The sequence below is a fragment of the Odontesthes bonariensis genome, chromosome 20, assembly GCF_027942865.1.
Source record: "Odontesthes bonariensis isolate fOdoBon6 chromosome 20, fOdoBon6.hap1, whole genome shotgun sequence".
Lineage (NCBI taxonomy): Eukaryota > Metazoa > Chordata > Actinopteri > Atheriniformes > Atherinopsidae > Odontesthes > Odontesthes bonariensis.
The window spans coordinates 21,282,259-21,301,406 of NC_134525.1; the positions used below are offsets into that span (position 1 = coordinate 21,282,259).

Genomic DNA, 19,148 nt, shown 5'->3' on the forward strand with positions numbered 1-19,148 from the left:
TCCAGCCAACAAGGCTGCTCGACAGAGTCAGGGTGAAGGTATGCGGGGGGCTTGCAGAGGCACTGAAAGAAACCCAGAAGGAAAAGATTTCCTTTCACATAAAAGCCGCGGAGCAGTCTCACCCTGAGGAGGAGCTTCGTCCTGACGGGGGGTTATTTTAGGTGTCCCTCAGGGTTTTTCCCTCATTGCCCTCCCAATTCCTTAACAAAAGAGCCTAACTTTCCTCTGCATAATAAGATAATCTTGTCTCTGTCTGTGCACCACAGAGGTACTGCTCTCAAGAGAAATGCAGGTTTGAAGGGTTACTCATCATGGCTGTTCAGAGAGGGACATGCTGGGAAAAGAGCAGCCAATTATTTAAGGCCCCTATGTTGTGGTCTCAGTGTTTAAAAAGCATCCGCTGTGTGCCAGCTTTCCACCGTATATTGAGCAGCTGACAAGGATCCTTTCAAGAATAAAGAAAGACTTTTATGTGTGAGTGGAACGGTATGTGTAGGTGCCTCCTGGATTAGCGAGCGTTACTGCTTTACTTACTTTGTCGGCATGTATGTGACTAATGACCATTAGGGATAGAGTGGGTGTCAGGAAGTATAAGAGGTGCTGCTCCACAGTGAGGGGAGAGTTGGTCAAAAGAGCTGCTGAAAAGACCAAACAACAAAACTGAGATGAAGAGAGATTGATCCAGCAAATATATTCTTGTTCATAGTTGATTGTGTTCATTTTGATATAACATTATCAAAAATACTTTGTGCAGATCACTATAGGTATAGCTCTGTTTTTTAAACTAAAAAAAAAGGAAGACAATGTTGGGGCATCTTGATGCAGGAGCATATTTACCACTATTTTGCACACTAGGTGTTTAGAAACTGAGGGCACCAGATGCTGTAGTTTTGAAAAATAAATATTATCAATTGGTATGATAGGATTTCAGCTGCTTAGTGGGTTTTTACCTTGTTCCCTAATACACCAAAAGAGCTGCGGGCGGGTCAGTTTACCAAAGAGCTGTGTTGTTGTGATATGCGCAGAATATGGTTAGGCATTGCCTTGCTGAAATAAGACCTTCCCTGAAAACATGTGCTTATTACTCTTGTCATGTAGACTAAATCAACTCCAGATGCTGGCCTTGGGACATTAAATGAGCTCAGGTCCAGAGAAAGGAGCAGCGTTTCTGGATCTTGTATACCATCTCTGCATTGTGTGAATTTAGGATGTATATTTACAGTTGTTTTCAGAAGTGTTTCAATGCAGTGATTTCTACTATAGGATCATGTCTGTTTCTCATGAAGTGCCATCTTCAAGGATCGCGGCTACATAATATTTATTTTCTACCTCGTTCCATGCATACAGAATCTTTTACTGCTGTTATGCACAGCACTGTTATGCATAAGATGATGAATCCAAAATTTTTTTTGATACATTATTCTTATTCTTTTCTTTTTTACAAAGTGGTGAACTCCTCCTCATCTTTATTTCAAAAATATAATGCTTTCCAAGATATGAATTAATTCCTGTCTTCATTACAGAAATGGCAACGGTTTATAGTGATTGTAGTTGAAGGAAAAGAGTTTTAGGTCTTAAGTAAAAAGAACTCTGATTTTTTTGCATAAAATGTGAAATAAATATTTCTCTCTATGCATAATTCAAATCTTTAATTAAATATTGAATCTTTAATTATGATTAGATATACCTAAGCCAAGTTAAAGTTGCAACAAAACTTTTCTGAGTCTGAAGCAGGGATCTTAAAATGTTTCCTTTAATATGTTGTTGTGTTGTTAAAATTCAGTTTAAGTCTGTAACTACGCCAGGAGTCCTGGCTCAGTTTTCTGTCCTTTACCATTTAGACTAGATAAAGGGGACCTTTAACTGTTCTCCAAAAACTATTCGCAGTAAATTGTGACACTGTCATCCTAGACACGCTGTTTTCTCTACAATCTGCTTCCAGTGCACATAAACCCCAACTTCTGCAAGCAGATTCATCTCTTTGCTTCCTGTGTTGCCAGCACTCATTATAAAGTGAATCTGTCAGCCCCCTCTTTGGGCGAATTAGCATCTTAAGCCTCTCCACTTGCCCCCACCGCCTCTCGCCTCCCCTTCGGAGAACCACTGGTCGGGGGCCCAGAAAGAGGAGGAACACCATGGAGAACTAAATGCGAGTGTGAGAGAAAAGAGACAGCAGGAAAGAATGGAAAATGCGCTCTGCTAGTTAAACCCTGTGACCTCTGTCACATTAAAGAGAAGCATCATAGAGTGATAGCAGAGGAATCAGCAGTTCTCTCTGCCGTCAAGCCAAAACAGTTTGCATAGCAGCATCAGCATGCAAACACTTTGTAAACTTGATGTTTGGATGAGTGCTGTGAAAATGAAGTTTATTACTAATTGTCTCTAACCACTTAAGCCTCTTTGGGTCGTGGGGAGCAGAAGCTTATCCAAGCATGCTGAACATTCCCAAGAAGGGAGGGAAGCAAGTCTTTAGTCCATTGCAGGACAAACAGAAAAACTTAAGCCATATGATGTGAGTGAGGGTTAGGATGTGTATACGTATGTATTTCACTTATAGAGACAGTTTGTTTGGTGGTATTATCAATAGGTTCGTTGGTAAGGAAACTCATAATTTCTAGGATTTTTATAATGCTCTGATGTAAGTTTTTAGACATAAACATCATTATTATATCTTTGGATGTTCCCTTTCGGATGAGGATGATCCTATGTTTTTAAAGAGCTGTGTCTTTAAAGTAATACGACCCCATAAGAAGTTTTATTGTTCCAGCTTTTGTCTTGTATGTCTGTAAATGATTCAAGATGCAATACTTTGGGATTTTAATGTACTTTAGTCACAACGCCAACACATCTGTGAACCATTTAGTGTGGTACTGAATGTTGTATTTTAGAACTATGTCATGTTATCATTGATATATCTTTGTTAATAGCTTTGTGGCAATAATAGAAACCATTTTTTGTCATTGCAAAGAAGAGAAGTATTTGTGCAAATTGCCTTTTTCTTTGATCAATAACACTATGTACCCAAAGGCTCTGGTTCAGTTCCAACCATGTGCTATTTACTCTAAACTGACTTCTTAATATATATTTAAACATAGAACTTAAGAGGACACTATGAAGTGTTTACAGTTATGCCACATCAAATAAGTCAATATCTGTTTAAAATGAGGATTTTCCTTCAGGATTATCAAAAAAGTAGCTTGATTTGATACAAGCATGATTAAGTATAAGTTTAAGCCAATGATATGCTGATTTTTCTGTACTTGTGCGAATACAAGTCAGGTGTAATATTTTTTAACATCTAAATGTGAAAACAACACTTTGCACATTTTTACTATACTAACAGTACAATTGAATAAACTTGTTTTGTAAGCGTTGCTTTTTTGCGTGGACAGAAAGGTGAAGCTTGATATTTCTCCGACTTATTCCTGATGGTTTTTGTCTGTTGAGATTGAAATGCGTTTATAAATTATTATATATATTTAATTCAAACTTAATTTACAATATAGGATTAGTGTGTCAAGCCCTGTAGACATCATGGTTACCAAAAACATGGGATGGAGGAGAAAGGACACACAATGGCACAAATTAGACATATGAGAGACATCTATGGTCTTTATTATGTATTTTATATATTTGTATATATATATATATATAGTGCTGTTGACTTTCACTTTTTCTGGCTTCCTCTGGTTTACCCTTACAGCTGCAGTTCTTTGCATGGTACAATTACCTGTCTACAAGCGATAAAGCTGTGGATGTTGCGTAAATGGGTAAGACATACTGTAATCATGAGAAACTGCTCCACACTGCTGCTATAGGTCAAAAAAACAAAGAAAACATTTCAGCTTTCCCATTGAAAATATTGAAATGCAATCTTTAGGGCCTCTGTTTGTGCTGCAGATGGACTGTGATTTTTCCACATAATTGTTTATTCATGTGAAATACCAGCTAAAATGCCAGTGGTTATGATTGCTTAAACTAAACAGCGACTAAAACCCATTAGGCAAGTCCTTTCCCAGAAGGTTTTTCATATATGATAAGGAAAACGCGGCCTCTTTCACTCGATCTCTTAAAATGACGCTGCGCAGTCCACTTCTGATCCAGTGGCCAGCTGTTCAGGCTCGGCCAATCGAGTCAGTGTTTGCATTTACACAGTAGCATTTCTCACCTGTCACCAGTGTCTCATTTCAGAGTCAGGGATAGGGCTGACAGGCCTCGACTGTGACCTGCTGGTCTGTGCGATGGCAGCTGACTCATTCTTCATGTGCGGCTTTTTCACACAGATAGAGATTGCTCCTGAAAGCAATGAGAAAAGGTCTGCAGAGGCAGTGAGTAATGAGGAAGCAGCGCGAGATTAATGGCTTGAACTCTGCCTTTGTGATTTCAATAATGCTTTTGTGAGAGTACAAATATGACGGTGCAGTTTAATTATTTTAGCAGCATAATTTTACTGTATGTAAAGCAAAACAGGAGGTTATTCCTCCAAGTTCGACTGACACAACCATTTACATACTTAAGTTAATGTCATGTTGTGTTAATGCACCAAGTGGAACTTATTTGCATTGGCTTATTACACATGAGCTTTATTGTGATGTTTTTCTTTTCATCGTTTTCAAATTTTGTTTAATTAATCACACTTTCCTGTTTCCTCAGGGGTCTCCTACTCATATGTGCAAAGGCAGACTGAAAATGAGGACGCAGCAGTGGACGTGAAGCTTTACAGTCACAGATGGAGGAGATGGCTTCCCCCAAAACCTCGTAACATGGACAGTAACAGGGCCAGTCAGGAGCAGGACCAGGAGCCAGAACCAGAGGAGCCTGAGGGTTTTCCTGGCCTGCTGTCTGCAGAGGAAACTGACAACAGCTCCCGGATTGAGGTGATTAAGGCAAAAGTCATGCAACTGATAACACATATAACATGAGTTGTTTTTTCTTCTGATTTGCATAGTCAGTGCTGTCCTTTTTGGTTCGTAAGGGCAAATGTAGGGACTGGAGTATGCTAAAAGACAAACAGAGAAATGAAGGCAGAGTTCTCTCATTGCTCTGTATTATACTGCACAATACAGCAGCAGGCAAGCAAATGGCAGCTTCAACTGAACATTAGCTCAGAGGCATCTTTGTTTGTCTTGGAGATGTTGCTGAACTCTGGAGGTTGTCACTGTGTTGGGTAGGAACATTAGGGAACAACAAAGTCATGTTAAAAAGGGGTGAAAATGCCATGGTGAACATTCCTGGAAAGAAACTGTGGTATAACAATTGAGAACTGTAATAAACATTTGTTGTCTGAAGAAAATTCTGATACTTTTGAATTCAGCCTCTATTTTCCGTCTTTTTGGGTCGAAATGATTCAAATTCATAAATTCATTTGTCGACTCGAATCTCAAAAGTAGGTCCAATTTTGAGCAAGGACACTATAATTGGCAACCACAAAACTGCTGCAATGTACTCCCACGGGATAATTATGTGTGTCAAAGTAAAAGGGCTTATTTTTTACCAGCAACACGTTTTGTGTCTACAAATGCACCAATTGCAAGTTTCTTGGCCAATTTCAGCTTTATACTTTTTGAAAGTCTTTAAAAATGACCTTCCAATTGTAGATGAAAAACTGCAATTGAAGGCATACAAACAAGTTTTTGTAACCATTTGACAGGAGGATCGAGCCTATCCCTCCTTATTGTTGAACCTATGGCGAAGATTTTGTCTTTCTTAGTAATTTAGACTCCAAAATATGTGGAAAAAGAACATCATTTTCATTAAATTCATACTCTTTTTTTGTCTGTTTTTGATCTAATTCAGTTTGCATAATAAACCACCTGTCCCAGTAAAAATCCATACAGAATGAAGACAATGAAACAATAAAGTTTCGGCTTGACCCATGACTAAAAATACTCTTTGGTCGCCTCCCTGGAGCAATTATGAATCTCCTTAGAAAAAAGAATATTTGGTAATGAAAAAGTAGACGAGGAGGGGCCTTCAAGGTTTAATATTTTATACCAAATTAAAGCCCTCAGGTGTTCATCTGCCATCTGTGTGGGCATGGATCCTCTTAAATCTGACCTCAGAGACACTAGAACAGGAAATTAACCTGCACTCTAACAGTGAGAACGGCTTAGTGGACTTGCAGGAGATTGATAGTTGTGCTCGACCTGTGTTTGTATCTATGGAAATGAGAGGCATCAGCTCGTTCCTAGTTGTGGCGCCTTGTCTGGCGCACAGCATCGAGGCGTTTTGTCAAAATGATTGCGGCTGCCCGGGTTTAGACAGCTCGTTAAGTTTTCCCCTGGCTTGTAATCATCTCAGGTTCACAGCCCCTTGTGTTTCAGCGAAGAGGGAGGAAGCTTTGATCGTCAGCTGTAAACATTCACGCACACACTTGTGTACAAACACACACCCTTAAAACTTCACACACTGCATGCAAATAACTGTAAATACACTTGCACTAATGCAGGAACATGTGCACACCTCTTCAAATGTCACATCCTCTCACAAATATGCCTTAATACGCGCTCACATACCTTCACACTAACATACAAATGTGTCCTCCCTGTTTTTTTCCCCCCTCTCTGTGGCTCATGTGTTGCTGCAGGATGGAAAAGCAGTCCAAAGCACAAACGGCCTGTCATTCCTCCTGTCGTCATACATCACTCAGCCACCACCAGCACTTTGTTGACATATTGAGAAGGCAGAAACAGTGAATGTTGAGCTGAAATTTTCCACTGAGCCAGTTCTCTTCTAGGATTGGAAGACACAAACACAAATATGAACGAAGACACTACTTTACAGTGGAGTGGATGTATTTAGGTTATGCTGAGTCAGTGTTTCACTCTCGTCTACTTTATAGAAGTAAAGGGATCTGTGTCCTTTGTCAGTTTGCGTTTGGGTTAACTGGTGTCGTAACAGAAGATTCAAACAATAGCCCCATCTCACCTCGACATACAGATTTGAGACAGAGGATTTAACAGCAGACTGCCTGACGCCCTCAATGATCGTTACTAACTGAAGCAGCTCTCCAGATCATTAACCCAGATAACAGACTTTCTCCGCTGACACTGTCTTAAGGTCATTAAAGGAAAGGCTAGAACAAACAAGTGAGTGTCACTGAATTCAAGCCAGGTCTCTTAATTAATTCAGCGCCGTTATTTTGTTTCTGTTGTCCCACCATGTCGCTAATGGCTTATGCTAGCTGATGTGATGTAATGTTCCTCCAGAATTTTGGCTCCTAAGTTTTCCCATATTTCATGTACAGGGTAATTCAAGTTTACCTTTGTTAGGCCAAGAAGGTATGTCACATTGTCGATAATCCTAAATAATTGCTCTGGTAGAGTATCCCAGAGTTGTTCAGTCATGTCGGGGTCTTATTGGTGCAAAAGAGTAAGTCCTAGAGTGTTCAAAAGGACCAAAACAGCTTTTTCTAGCATTTTGACCTTCCCTCTACTGAATAAAATGTCGATGTAAGATGTTCGTGTGAAAGCACTGTGGGGTAACATCTATATTGGTTGGTATTAAATTCAGTTTATTCTAATCAGTCAAAACTCAGCCCTCTTAACAATTAAAATTAAAATGAAATATTAGACATAAACAATGTTTGAAACTGTGTTTGTGTGATGACAACCTGTCCGATCTGGCAAAAGTGGGCTAATTATTTGTGTGTTTGAATAAAGTGCCTATTAATATATTATCAGTACAGATTTCTGCATGTTTGGAGGAACTCACAGAGGCAGAAACTGCTGTTAATAAATCTGAGCTATTCCTATAGTTTCATGTGATCATGCGCTTTTTTTTTTTTCACACGGCTGCGGGGAACCTGTGAGGACAGGTGCGAGGTTTCTCTGTGGCACTTTAACCGTTTAATCTGAGCATGTTGGTGCAGGAGTGGAATAACTCTGACACAACTCTTTGACACAACTGCCAAGAATGTCAACGGATATCAGATAACACTGTATAACAGATAATGATACTGGTTGTCACAGGTGTCGTTGTGTGCTGATCCTCCTATGTGTCACTCTTTGTTTGGGTGTGGCACTCGGGTGTGGATTTTCTCAGGCAGGGCTCCTCAGACAGATCTTAACTCGCTTCCAATGTTCCCACAGACTGCGACAGACAAAGAAGAGCGTGGCCTTTGCACATGACTAATCCACTAATCTGGATAGTGCTGGATTGTAACAGACCGAAAAGGGGCCCTATGCTTGAACTGTAACGATGGTCAGGGAAATCCTTTGGAGCTCTTTGATGTTCAGATCAATGTATTCATCTCCAAAACACTAAACCTCACATTGTCCCTCAGTGTGAAAACCCCGTTATTCTTAACTGACAGGACGAAGTCAAAGACGACCTGGAATGTCTAACTAGAAGAAATCATGCAGTACACCCTGCAGTACCCATGCTTACAACTACATATACCTGTATCAGTCATATTCACTTTTTCTCTCAACAGTCAGAATATTGTATATTTAAAATATATAACATGTATATATTAAAAAAGCATCGAAACTGGTACACGTTTCTGGGAGTTGAAGTATATGAATTTAAACTTGTCATATCACAGTACTTTGGTAGTCACAGCAGTTGAAAAGGAGCAACACTGTCTACATTTTAGTTGTAAAATGATGTCTGAGCTAAATTTGCAGGCTAGCGGCAGGTAAGGCAAAAAGTAGAAAAAGATTCATCCTTTCCCACTTTAAGTTAATCCTTACACTCTCGTTCGAAACATTCTCTACCATAGAGACCCATTAAAAACTCAGAAACCAAACTAAACTGACAAAGCATGAATGCCTTTTAAAAAGCTGAACATTTGGTTATTTGAATACTTTTACCAACTGAAAGCCCGCAAAAGTCATCAGAGACCAAAAGATGTACAGAAGAAGAGATACACAATTACCATGTTGCCTCGACAAACAATACTTTCAACACATCGACACACTAAAAGGTCTCACGTCCAGCTTTGTTCTGTCAGTCCTCAATCACCAGTGGCACTGAATATTTTCCAAACTGCCAGACCATAGCGCAGGTTCAGTTACTAGAGCTGGCTCAGAATTTCACCCTCTTCCAGGGAGAAGATGAAGGGTCCCGTGTAAGGATAGAAGTCCCTGGCAGACACCATAACCCTGTTCCCCTTATTTCCAAACATACCCACAAATTTTATGATCGGCCAAGGGATGTAGTCATTGATATCACTGGGATAGATCTGGTGGGTGCTTGGACTCGTGGCTGGAGGTTCACCATCATCTATGACAGCTATGACGACTTCGAAAAGATTCTCTGTCCGTCCTCTAAGATCATATGATTTGTCCTGGTCTTTCATCAGTTGACACCCAGTCAGCTGGATCTTCTACCAGCACAAACCTGAAGTTTTCAGAGTCGGCATCATGAACTTTAGGAGTGAACAGGACCTTTTCTGGCTCTTCCTCTTCCTCTGGGTACACAGTAGCTACTTGTTTGTCAAATACTGGAGCCTCATTGATATCAGTCATTGTTACTTTGATTTGAACTGAATCTGGACGTGAGCGCACTCTCACATCATGAGCTGATATCCCATCTTTACAAACAAAGGTTGAATATTTTGTACACCGATCTTCACGTGAACTAAAGTTGTGGTGTCGTTATTCTTCTCCTTGATGATACTTTTTTTATTGATTGCTTCCTTCCAACGATCAGTGCGAGGAGTATCCTCGTCCTCTACGGCAAATCTCTAAAGATTGTCATAGGTTTTCCTTTACAAAGCCTCAACATGGTGCCTGCTCTTCTTGAACATGGGTGGATGGTTGTTTGCATCAAGAATATTGAGAATAACAATAGCAGTGGAGGAAAGGGAGTGGAGGGTGTCCATGAGTTTTCGCTTCAACAATAAGTTCATACTGCTTTATTCTATCATAGTTAAAACGGACTGTCAAGCTGAGGTTGCGATCACGTCCTCTAATCTTTGGCTCCTGTGGATGCTGTGAAATCACACTGATGGTGATGTCAGAATTCGTTGATGCATACTCGTCACGGTCCATGATTTCCAACCACGCTGGCAGATCCCCTTTGAGAAGTTGAGGAAAGAAAACTAGGACAATGGATGTTTTCACAAAAGTAGAAAGTGGAAGTGGAAACAAGGGAAGAAGAAAATATCACAAGATGAACTAGAAATGCACTCAGAGAGTGCAGACCTCCGCCAACCTCCAACCTACCTGTGGATAGCGAGCCATGTATGGACATACGTTCCTGATGTGGGCTACTTGTTCTTTGGCGCTGTCAGCAGAAGAGGCATTCCCTTCTCCCTATTCATTATTGAACAGCAGTGTTCGCCGTTATTAATTATTATTAATATTATTATTATTATTATTATAATGTTTTGTCGGGAAGCAATGTTCTGTCAGGAAGCAATGTTCTGTCGGGAAGCAGTGTTCTGTCGGGAAGCAGTGTTCTGTCGGGAAGCAGTGTTCTGTCGGGAAGCAATGTTCTGTCGGGAAGCAGTGTTCGTCGTTCTCATTACGCTATATGCAGTTATGTGTAGCGTGGTGCAGAGTGAAGACTGCCTCCACTACACATTTAATTTGTTGTAATGATTTTTGTTCTGCAAAGAGCAAAAGTAGGTAAACTTATTTATTCCCGTTCGCCACACACAGCTTCTTTCACATTCACAGGTGTGTTCTCGTTCGCGGAACGTATTCCCGCGAGACTTCTCTTTGTCCCTGAACACACAGTGTAGCGAACGAGCCCTCTGCTGGTAAGGGTTAGACACTGCATCCCGATTGCTTGAAGACCATATTTTACACTAAATAATAACAACAATAAACTAATCTCCTATCTTATCACAAAACACCCAGACTATTTTCACCACCCTGAACATGAGCTGTCCAAAATGGGAAATCAAATTAACTATGGCTCTGTATGCCACATATGCACACTGGCTTGCCGTGCAAGTAAATCCACGCACTATGCATTCTGTCTGGCTTTGGGCACGCTATATACAGTTATGCACACTGGCTTGCCGTTGCAATCTTTTGTTGTGCTAATTACAGCAAATCCGCGCAATATGCATTCAATCCGCGCACTATGCATGATTCTGTTGGCTTTGGGTCTGTTTGGCTTTGGCACCTTGAGGTCGCTTCACCTTGTGGCAGGTCGCAAGATTGCAGCACGTACAGACGAAGGAACGAACATCCAGACAAACATCCAGACAAAGCAACAGACAAACTCGGGCGATCACATAACCTCCTTGGCGGAGGAAATAATCAAGCCCAGATTTTGTGATTTTCTTAAAGCTTAGTTTAACACTTTTTATATGATTCTATCATCCTCTCAACCAATATTACTGATGATTTTTTTTACATTGACATTTGATACCTAGTTACGGCAAGCCGAAAGGCCAATTTAGCTTTAGTTCAGACTCAACGTCTGAGATTAAGAACAAGTCAATGCTAGAAATTATTAAAATAATTTAGTACAGTCAAGGCTTGTGCATCTTTTTTTTTTCTTCTTGTTGTTTTTCAGGCTGCTGGTCTCATCCACACCAGCAGTGACACAATTTTGATTTGTTGGAGCACCATCTAAACACCCTCTGTGGCCACTGAAGTCCCATAATGTGGGCTCAGAGGTTCGAGAACAGAAATAACTTTAACTTCATCCTACTTTATTAGAAGCAGAATTTTGTTTTGGCACATCTTAGGTCCACTCAACACTTTTTGTTACCAAGATTTGTAACAATGCACATAACTGTTAGATTACTCTGCAACACGCATAAATGTTTACATTCTGTTAGTTTAGATGACATGTCTTCAACCTATTTTTATTTCCTCACCCCTTAACACCTGCTCAGGCTGAGAAATCACCTAAAATTCAATGCATGTACCAAGCAGACTGAATATGAAACCCTGACCTGCAGTCAGTTGTATTTTTGAAACTTAACGTGATGAATTTTCCTCAGTGGACCTTCACAATCTGTGCACCACCGAGTATTCGACTACATGTTGGATGTAGTTGTATTTGTTCTGCAGAAAAGTACTCATATACAGTACAACAAGACCAATAAGAAAATAGTACGTAATTATACGAGGACCTGGAGTTTGAGAAGCTTTATGTTGGAGGCTGCTTGAAGCTGTCAACATTTCAAAGTCTTATCTTTGAGAGAGAAAACACACACACACACACGTGTGGCTGCCACTTAGATGATGGATTGTAGAGACTGCTGCTTTTTCAAATCCTGTATGATATTGCAGCAGCACGGGTGAAGCCAAGAGAGACAAATAACTCAGTTTCTCTTCGAAATTGATGTGCACATCAATTTTCACGCCTCGATGTTCATGTCTACACTGAAACTTGAACTACAGCCTGTCTGGATAACTGACCACAGTCAGACATGTCAGAATGCCAATAAAAGCACACAGTGTATCAGTGTCGATGGGGTCTGTCCATCCCTCTTCTGTTTAATTGATACGTTGCAATAAGAGTGTGGTTTATGTTTTAGGGTTGTTACTGTATGTCTCCAGCTCGGGAGGCTCCGCTCATTCCTCACTACATTCAGTGTTTGCTTGTGCTTCTTAAGGGGGAGAATGCACACAGGAGTCTGCTGCTGCACTATTGTACGCTTTCCAAAACTACATTAATCTGTTTGTTTTGTGACTCAGTTTGTTAAGAGACTCCCAGAGGATTATTTGTTTGTTTTCCTCATTTTTTTCTACTCTGTAAGACTTTACCGTCTTATGCTGCTGCTACAGTTTGGAAGTGCTCGTCACGTGAACCCGTAGTTTTTGCTTTCAGAGAGTTGAAGTGTTGAGCTTTTGAGTATGTTGTGTCGTTTTATGTGTATTTCTATACGCATAGACTCTTTAAAGAACGAATTCACGAGATGTACTGTACATCCGCAAAGGAGAATACATTTAAATTATACATTAGATACTCTGATTCACCTCAGACTGCTCGCTGGATTTTTTTTCACTGCTTTTGAAACAATGCCTATGATCATTTATTCAACTCTGAAGCCTTTTGGTCATTTTTTAAATTTTAAGAGTGATCCAACATTTCGACTGGTCTTCTGTCACTGTTTCAAACAACCAAGGGAATCTAATGGATGGCTTTCATTGCTCTGGTTGTCCTCTTTAATGATAAATTTGATATATTTTACTGTTAGTTGCCGTTAGTTGGATAAAACAAGACCTTACAAGACATTTATTTTGCTTTGATAGGCTTTTTTTCCCCCTCACAATTATCTTTTGATAACATAAACTGATAAATTGAGTAAATAATGAAGAGATTAAAGCCTCGTTTCCACACACGTGTGTGTTTGTTTGAGAGTCAACTACAAGTCCATTAATCCTTATGGGAATCCCCATAATCTCCCACAGATGTGTGCAATCCTGCCTTCTGCTTTTTTTTTTTTCCTCCACAATTTGCCTCAAGTACACTGAAATATTTTAACTTCGAAGTTTGATAAACAAAGCCTCCAACATGATAACAAACTATTTGCTTTGTCGCCAAACGAATCCATACGTTTTAACACATTCAAAAGAAAAAGTTCACAGTTGTTTTCAGCCAACATTAGTATTGAATTAATGGGGAGCTTTTCAACGTATGGAGTGTTTGGATTATGGTTCATATGTCATATGTTAACAACATCTGCAGACCTACCTGTTACCTTTCCCCTTCTATCTATCTATCTATCTATCTATCTATCTATCTATCTATCTATCTATCTATCTATCTATCTATCTATCTATCTATCTATCTATCTATCTATCTATTTTTGTCTATTTTGAGCATTCGGTATGTTTTCTAAAGGGAGAGATTCCAAAATTTATATTCATGAGGACCGTTTAGTTTCTATTCAACTATGAAAGAGAATTTGAAATATTCTGGCACAGTACAGATGGGTATGTTGATGTTCCACCATCTATATCACCAAGCTGCTGCTGCTGCTGGCAGATGAGATGGAGTGCAGCAACGAATAATGGATGAAAGACATTATCAGCAGAAAAAGGGCTGCGCACATGAGTGATGGCAACATGTAAGTGCATCTTTCAGAGCTCAATGTGGTGTCACTGCACAGGACGGTGTTGTGTCTTTGGAAGAACAAACATCTTAATCCCAATTGAATCGTTTATTCGAGGATCCTGCTTAAGCTGAGACATGATCGCAGTGGAGTGATCACAATCTTTAATAAGCTTTTCTGAAAAAACCTAGTGAAACACAGAAAAAAACTTACCCTGAAGAGCCAGTTTTAGGAAGTCTTTCAATCATATTTTGATTTAAGTAAAACTCCCGGAAAAATCTCATGAGGGTAGAGCTTTAAATTCCTTTGTCATCTTTTCTCTTGTGTTCTACAGCCATTCAGAAGTGAAAATGATGATATTATGATGGCAGGATATTCAGGTCTCAGTACGATGCAATATTAATGTAGAGGGAAGCTCAAGCACAGTAAAAGCTTCGGACAGAAATGGGAGGGAATCTGGAATTGGTTTTGTGCTCTAAATTCATTAATTAAAGAGCCAAGAGATGGTCCATTTTCAGCTACAGTTTCAGATGCTTCTCTGTCTAGTTGTGGTATTTCAGTTCACAAGAGAACAGATGAACAGATGAACCACTGCAGCTGTGTGGCAGGTTTTCAGTTTCCCTCTGAGCTTTTCAGTACAGCGTCTTCACCTCTGCAAGGTCTGTGAGGGGCAATTCTTACTTATCCCCTCACAGACCGTGTATGTGTGTGAATAAAAATACACTTGACTTTTACAAGACAGTTTGCCTTCAAAAGGTAGACTGATGCACACAGAATAATCTGTTTTAACAGAAAAGAGTTTGATTAATGATTAAGATTCACTCATTACAAACTAAGAATGAAATATTCCTCAATGACAGTTTAGCACTCCCCATTTAAAATAAAAGGCTCCTAAAGTGGACTTTGAATTTTTAGATTTGCTGTAATTGAGAGCACAATCCAGCCATAATGGCCACACAGAGCTGCAGATTTAAACCAGTGAGATAGATAAGAGACCATTGGAAAGTTTTCAAGGTTTACCTACTATGTTATGTTACTTGTTCATCTCTAAATGGATCATTTCTCACTTTACATCAGTATTCAGATCTTTCTTTGTGACACTCATAACTGAGCTCCGGGGGATTCTTCCATCAGTGTCCCTTGACATGCTTTTACATCTTCACTGCTGTTCACCTGCATTGGATTGAATCCAGTGGATCATGTGAAGAAGGCACACACTGTCTGTCTGTAAATGTGAGGCTGGACCAAGGTCAGGAGAATTATTTATAGACCTGTCTGTGGATGGATACAAGAAAGGTAGGTTCAATAGGGCAGCAACCTCATCGTAATAGAGTGTACAATGTTTGGAAAAGTCAGCCAGCTTCCTTCCTTCTCAGCCAAACTGAGTAATGAGAGACATAGGACTGGTAACCAATGGTCACAATGCATGAGATCCAGGGTTTCTTTGGGGAGATTGGAGTACCTGGGATTGGAGATGACTCTAAGAAGAGGATGATGAAAAGAAACAGAAACTATGTGTCCACAATTTCCAACAACATGTGCGAAAGAAGCCAAGCACTGCATATGAACTCATTAGTGCATGGTAGCGGTAGCATCATGCCATGGGGATGTTTTTCTGGGACAGAGATTAGTAGACTAGTCAAGAAAAAGGGGAAGACGGATGCAGAAAATCTTAAAAGAATCTGAGGTGAAATTCGTTCAAGATATGCAGGAACAAAGATTTAACATCAGCTAAGAAATGGCCCATAACTTTCAAGAAAACCTGAACCCAGTGGAGCATCTCTGAAGAGACTTTAAATTGCCCTGAAAATCATCCTACCTATTCGATTTTGTTGTATTTTATTGCTTTCACTGTTCTTTTATTGTTTTTATTTGTTTTACTTATTTTTCTCTTTATTTATTACCTGCCATAAAGCACTTTGGTACATCGTAAGGATTGTCTGTAAAGGGCTGTATAAATAAAGTATATTTACATTTAAATTTACCTGGTCAAGCCTTTCTTTTTTTTTGGCCTTTTTCTAAGCTCAAATAAGACCCTGTAAAAGCAGTTATTTGAACTAACTAATACCAAGTGAAGAGTCTACATACTTTCAAATGGGATATTTCAGTGTTTTATTTTCAGTACATTCACAAATCTGCTCTGCTCTGCTGCTTTATCCACCTAACACAGAGCTGTGATGTACATGTTTTTTTTTTCATCTGACCATCACCCTGCTATGAACAGCATTAGCTGTGCACATTCACAATCACCGCACCATCACGTGAAACAGATTCTCAGCGATTAAACTTGTTGAAATGTCAGCTATAAATTAGCACCCACCAGCCAGCTTTTATGATCAATTTGTTTTGTTATTTACATACTGTAAAATGTAAATACTTCCCAGTTTTTATGAAAACACCAGTTTTTGCACAGTAATTGGGTATAAAAATATTGTAAAAATTTGAAATACTCCCACCGTCCAAATTGGTGAATCTAAATTGTCCCTCGGAGTGAGTGTGAGCGTGAATGGTTGTGTGTCTCATTTGTTTCTGTGTGGCCCTGTGATGGACTGGCAATCTCTCCAGGGTGTCCCCCGCCTCTCGCCCAATGACACCTGGGATGGGCTCCAGCCCCCCGCGACACTAAATTGGATTAAGAGGGTATAGAAAATAGATGGATGGATGGATATGAAATTTACTTTAACAAATCCGTGTTTTTGAAATGTTCATGAGTATAGCTTTGTGATCTTTTACTTCCGGTCTGTTCTCGTTGTCTGTGAAGACTACTAGAAATTGAGTCGGGTGCAGAAGCAAATTTACACTTGCTTACAGATTTTGTGCCTGGTTTAAAGAATCAGAAGCTTCATCCACAACCTCCAATATTTTCTCTGCTTTTGTGGTTTGTTGTGCTCTTGAAAATCCCTCACAGCTTCATGTCTGCCTCCTCACAGCTGGACGATGGCACCCTGCCCATCTTTTCCTTTACTTTTCTCCCTCAGGGGAATTCCTGTCCGCTGGCCTCTCTCACCTCTGAGAAGTCTGTATCTCATTTAATCCTCCTCTTCAAAACCAAAATCATCATGTTTCGTGCTCATTAACAGAAGAGCTCAAAGCCCTGCATTGGTGTCTGCGGTTTTAACAAGGGTCCTTGTTTTGTATGCTGGAAGTTATGTGCTGAATAAGGCTGCCTGGAGGGGCCTTTTTTCCTGACATGATTTGTCTGCACTGAAAGCTGTGATGAAAGGCTTCTGGCAATGTTTGTTTAAATCTCCAAATTAATCACCAGCAGCACCACCTACATGACTGAACTCCATTTTGAATTCTGATATTTATCAGTCCCACACAGGCTTTGCCAAGCCTGAAACATTATCTCCCTTCATCTAATATTCCAGGCTGAATATTGAGTTAAGGTATTACATTATAAATCTCAAAGGAACAAATAAATCCTTGAAGCAAAACGACCTGAACAGACAAACATTGTGCTTTCATTATGTTTGTTTTTCGACCTTTTGACAACCAAAAGCAAAATAGCTCTGAATGTTACCGCCCATGTATCAAAGTACCCACACAGCAGTGTGAGTTCTTATTAGTCAGATCACAGTCAGAAGAAGTGCACCCCTCCCTTACTCCCCATCCAGCAAAACATTAACTTTAATAGTGTTTTAGATGAAAAGACACAGCTGTAAGGAATCATTAGACCCAGAGGAAAGAGATAACTCAAGCATTCTTCCTAAATTCTGCACAGGAAGCAATAAAAGCAGACAGACCTCTCCAACATGGCTTATAAAAGTCCATGTCTCTGTTACTAACTGCAGTCCTGACTTTAAAGTGTGGTTCAGGCTTTTTCAGGAAGTATAAACTTGATTAGCTTTATTCAAATTGATTTGGAGACATTAAAATCTGAGGATGTGCTGATAGAGCTTTAATGGAAAGAAAGAACTAAGAATGAACTAAGAACTGTTTAATGAAAATGACTGCATTGCTTTATAATCTAATCAAGAAGTAAATTTGTTCAGGAGAATAATTAGAAATGCTTCATAGCATTATATGTTAACTCAAGGCCGACATTTTCTTTTGTCATTCTTTAGGAGGACATGGATCACAACTACTACACATCAAAAACACATGGCCCATCAGATCCCATGAGCAAAGACTTGTGGGTAGATGTTGACCAGATGGAGAAGGACAAAGTGAAGATCCATGGGATTCTGTCGAACACACACAGACAAGCGGCGGTAAGTGAAAAAGTGGAGTGACGGGAGACCATGGAAACACTTCCTTTGGATTTATTGTCTTTGCAAATTTAAGGACACAATAGCTTGATTACATTGTAAAATGAATTAAGCAGACCTCTGAACAGAATATTTTAAATTTAAATTCTTCCACGGGGGCCATTTCTGATGAGACTTCAGTTAACAGTAGATGGATCCTGTGAAGGTCCAGATGCGTCTCTCAGGTCCTGTGTCAGCTTTTTGCTGGATATTTCCCTCTTTCTTAAGGACATCACTTTCAGATTCATCTGCCGAAGATAGTTTTTTAGGCCTGACACTTCTGCTTTTGTCCTCCACTTGTCCAGTTTCCTCAGATTTTCAAGGACACACTGCTCACCCTGCTGAGATGCCGAGTTTTTAGCTGATAGCTGAATCACCCAAATTTTATGGCTGTCAAACTGTCTTGTCTTTGGAATCTCTATGTAGGTACAACTAGAAAAATTGAAACAAATTATGTGTCTTTGTGACACTAAGTTCCTAAAGATGCAATTTAAGGTAGGTTCTTTGCAAAGTTGTGGTTTGCAAAGAAATGAGGGGTGGCTCAAGACTTTTGCACAGTGATGTAGTTCTTAGTCTTTCAGATCAAATATCACCCAGTCCTTGGGAAGGATTTTTGCCTTATTGGAAATGGATTTTTACCAATCATAAATTTTTAACTTAAAGGGTAGAAGTATATCATTGCTAAGGAAGTCCTTCTTTTATCCTTTTGTTTGTTGCAAGTGAAGATCCGTACCCACCTTGTAGACAGTCTTAACTTCTTAACAGACATAAAAACTGTGTTTTTGTCACCACACAAACATGACTGAAAGAGCCACAGAGCTTTTGTCCTTTTTTTGTTTTGAGGTTATAAAAACTGTGTATTTTTATGCAGCTTAAACTCTTCTGTGTGGTTTGAAAACTCCCCACCCTCTATGTCAGCGCAGGCAGGT

The 19,148-nt window shown here is 39.7% G+C and overlaps 1 protein-coding gene across 1 annotated transcript in view; it reads left to right on the forward strand.

The window, feature by feature from the left end:
- Positions 1-19,148, forward strand: part of plxdc2b (plexin domain containing 2b) — a 102,125-nt gene that overhangs the window by 29,266 nt on the left and 53,711 nt on the right. Inside the window, exons 2-3 of the mRNA XM_075452892.1 lie at positions 4,654-4,877; positions 18,037-18,183. Coding sequence (XP_075309007.1) covers positions 4,654-4,877; positions 18,037-18,183 — 371 coding nt within the window. The remainder of the gene's footprint in view (positions 1-4,653; positions 4,878-18,036; positions 18,184-19,148) is intronic.